The sequence below is a fragment of the Scomber japonicus genome, chromosome 1, assembly GCF_027409825.1.
Source record: "Scomber japonicus isolate fScoJap1 chromosome 1, fScoJap1.pri, whole genome shotgun sequence".
NCBI classification, from domain to species: domain Eukaryota; kingdom Metazoa; phylum Chordata; class Actinopteri; order Scombriformes; family Scombridae; genus Scomber; species Scomber japonicus.
Window position 1 is genome coordinate 36,816,076 of NC_070578.1, and position 2,022 is coordinate 36,818,097.

At 45.7% G+C, this 2,022-nt stretch overlaps 1 protein-coding gene across 1 annotated transcript in view; it reads right to left on the reverse strand.

Moving 5' to 3' along the window:
* The window catches only part of cdhr5a (cadherin-related family member 5a), a 31,410-nt gene that overhangs the window by 9,705 nt on the left and 19,683 nt on the right, over window positions 1-2,022 (reverse strand). The window contains 2 exon segments of the mRNA XM_053325012.1: window positions 1,061-1,246; window positions 1,324-1,456. Of these exon segments, the coding sequence (XP_053180987.1) occupies window positions 1,061-1,246; window positions 1,324-1,456 (319 nt within the window).

Consider the following 2,022-nt stretch of genomic DNA (forward strand, 5'->3'; position numbering starts at 1 on the left):
AGCTGATGAGCTCTCAACAGATGACGAGTTCTCACTGCTTCTACATCTCATCAACACCTCTCTCTCTCTTTCACTCTTTCACTCTCTTTCTCTTTTTGTCTCTTAGCAGAAGTTTCAACTTTATCACCAATATCAGATCCCTTCCTTCCTTCTTGTCTTTTTTTCCGTCCTTCCTTCCTTCCTTCCATCCTCCCTTTCTTCCTTCTGTCCTTCCTTCTTTCTTTTCGTCCTTCAATCCTTCCTACCTTCTTTCCTTCCTTCCTTTCTTCCTTCTGTCCTTCCTTCTTTCCTTTCTTCCTTTCTTCCTTCTGTCCTTCCTTCTTTCCTTTCTTCCTTCCTTCTTTCCTTCCATCTGTCCTTCCTTCCTGTTTTCTTTTCCTTCCTTCCTTCCTTCTTTGCTTGCTTCGTTAATTCGTTTCATCCTATTGCATCCCTCCCTTCCTATTTACCTCCTTCCTTCCTATTTGCCTCCCTTCCTTCCTTCCTACCTTCCTTCCTTCCTTCCTTCCTTCCTTCCTATTTACCTCCCTTCCTTCCTTCCTTCCTATTTACCTCCCTTCCTTCCTTCCTTCCTTCCTATTTACCTCCCTTCCTTCCTTCCTTCCTTCCTTCCTTCCTATTACCTCCCTTCCTTCCTTCCTTCCTATTTACCTCCCTCCCTTCCTTCCTTCTTATTTTGCCTACCTCCCTTCCTTCTTCCTTCCTATTTGCCTCCCTTCCTTCCTTCCTTCTTCCTTCCTATTTACCTCCCTTCCTTCCTTCCTTCCTATTTACCTCCCTCCCTTCCTTCCTTCCTATTTACCTCCCTTCCTTCCTTCCTTCCTTCCTATTTACCTCCCTTCCTTCCTTCCTTCCTTCCTTGCTTCCTTCCTTCCTTCCTATTTACCTCCCTTCCTTCCTTCCTTCCTTCCTATTTACCTCCCTTCCTTCCTCCCTCCCTCCTCCCTCCCTTCCTTCCTTCCTTCCTTCCTTCCCTTACATGTATTTTATAATTAAATGACATAACGCTGTCACATGTCTCTCAGCATGAAGCATGAATCCTCTCTGACGGCAGACTCACCTCTTTCTCCGTCAGGTTGACTTTCCCTCTGTAGCCGCCGCTCACACACAGTTTGGCGATTCCTAAGTTGGTCCTCGTGCACGGCTGAAACCACGGAGGACGGTTGTCTACGTCTCTCACGTGCACGGTGATGGACGCCACGGAGGTGAAGAAGGGCTCGTTGGAGGCCGAAGCATCGAACGTGTCCTGGAATATTTGTAAGAGGTCAAAGGTCAAAGAGAAGCAGGTCTTATAGATGTTGATGAGTTTAATGATCAGTTTACCTGCACGTGTAAAACCAGAGAGATCTTCTGCACCACATCGTAGTCTATGATGCTTTTAACCAGGATCCTCGGCGTGTTGATGTTCTCCAGACGGAAATATTTATCCTGAGTCAACAGAAAGAAAATAAACAGTCTGTAAGTAGAATTATTTTAATATTAATGTTTGTTTGATGTGTCATCTGTCTATACTTAACCTTCCTGTCGTCCTCCCGGGACAAATTGACACCGTCTGTTCTGACTGTTCCTTCCTTCCTCGCTCCCTCCTTCTCTCTTTGTTTCCTCCCTCCTACCTTTCTTCCTTCTTTCCTCCATTCTTCCTTCCTTTCCTTCCTCCTTTCTTTTCCTCCCTTCCTTCCTTCCCTTCCTTCTTCCTTCCTCCCTCTCTCCCTCCTACCTTTCTTCCTTCTTTCCTCCATCCTTCCTTCCTTTCCTTCCTCCCTTCCTTATTTCTTTTCCTCCCTTCTCCCTTCCTTCCTCCCTCCTTTCCTTCCTTCCTCCCTCCTACCTTTCTTCCTTCTTTCCTCCATCCTTTCCTTCCTTCTTTCTTCCTCCCTCCCTTCCTTCCTTCCTTCCTTCTTCCTCCCGTCCTTGACTCAAGGACAACAGGAGGGTTAAATAGTGTATATCGTATTATGTGAAGCACCTCGGTTTGTAAAAGGTGCTATAGAAATAAAGATTATACATTTGTACATTTGTATG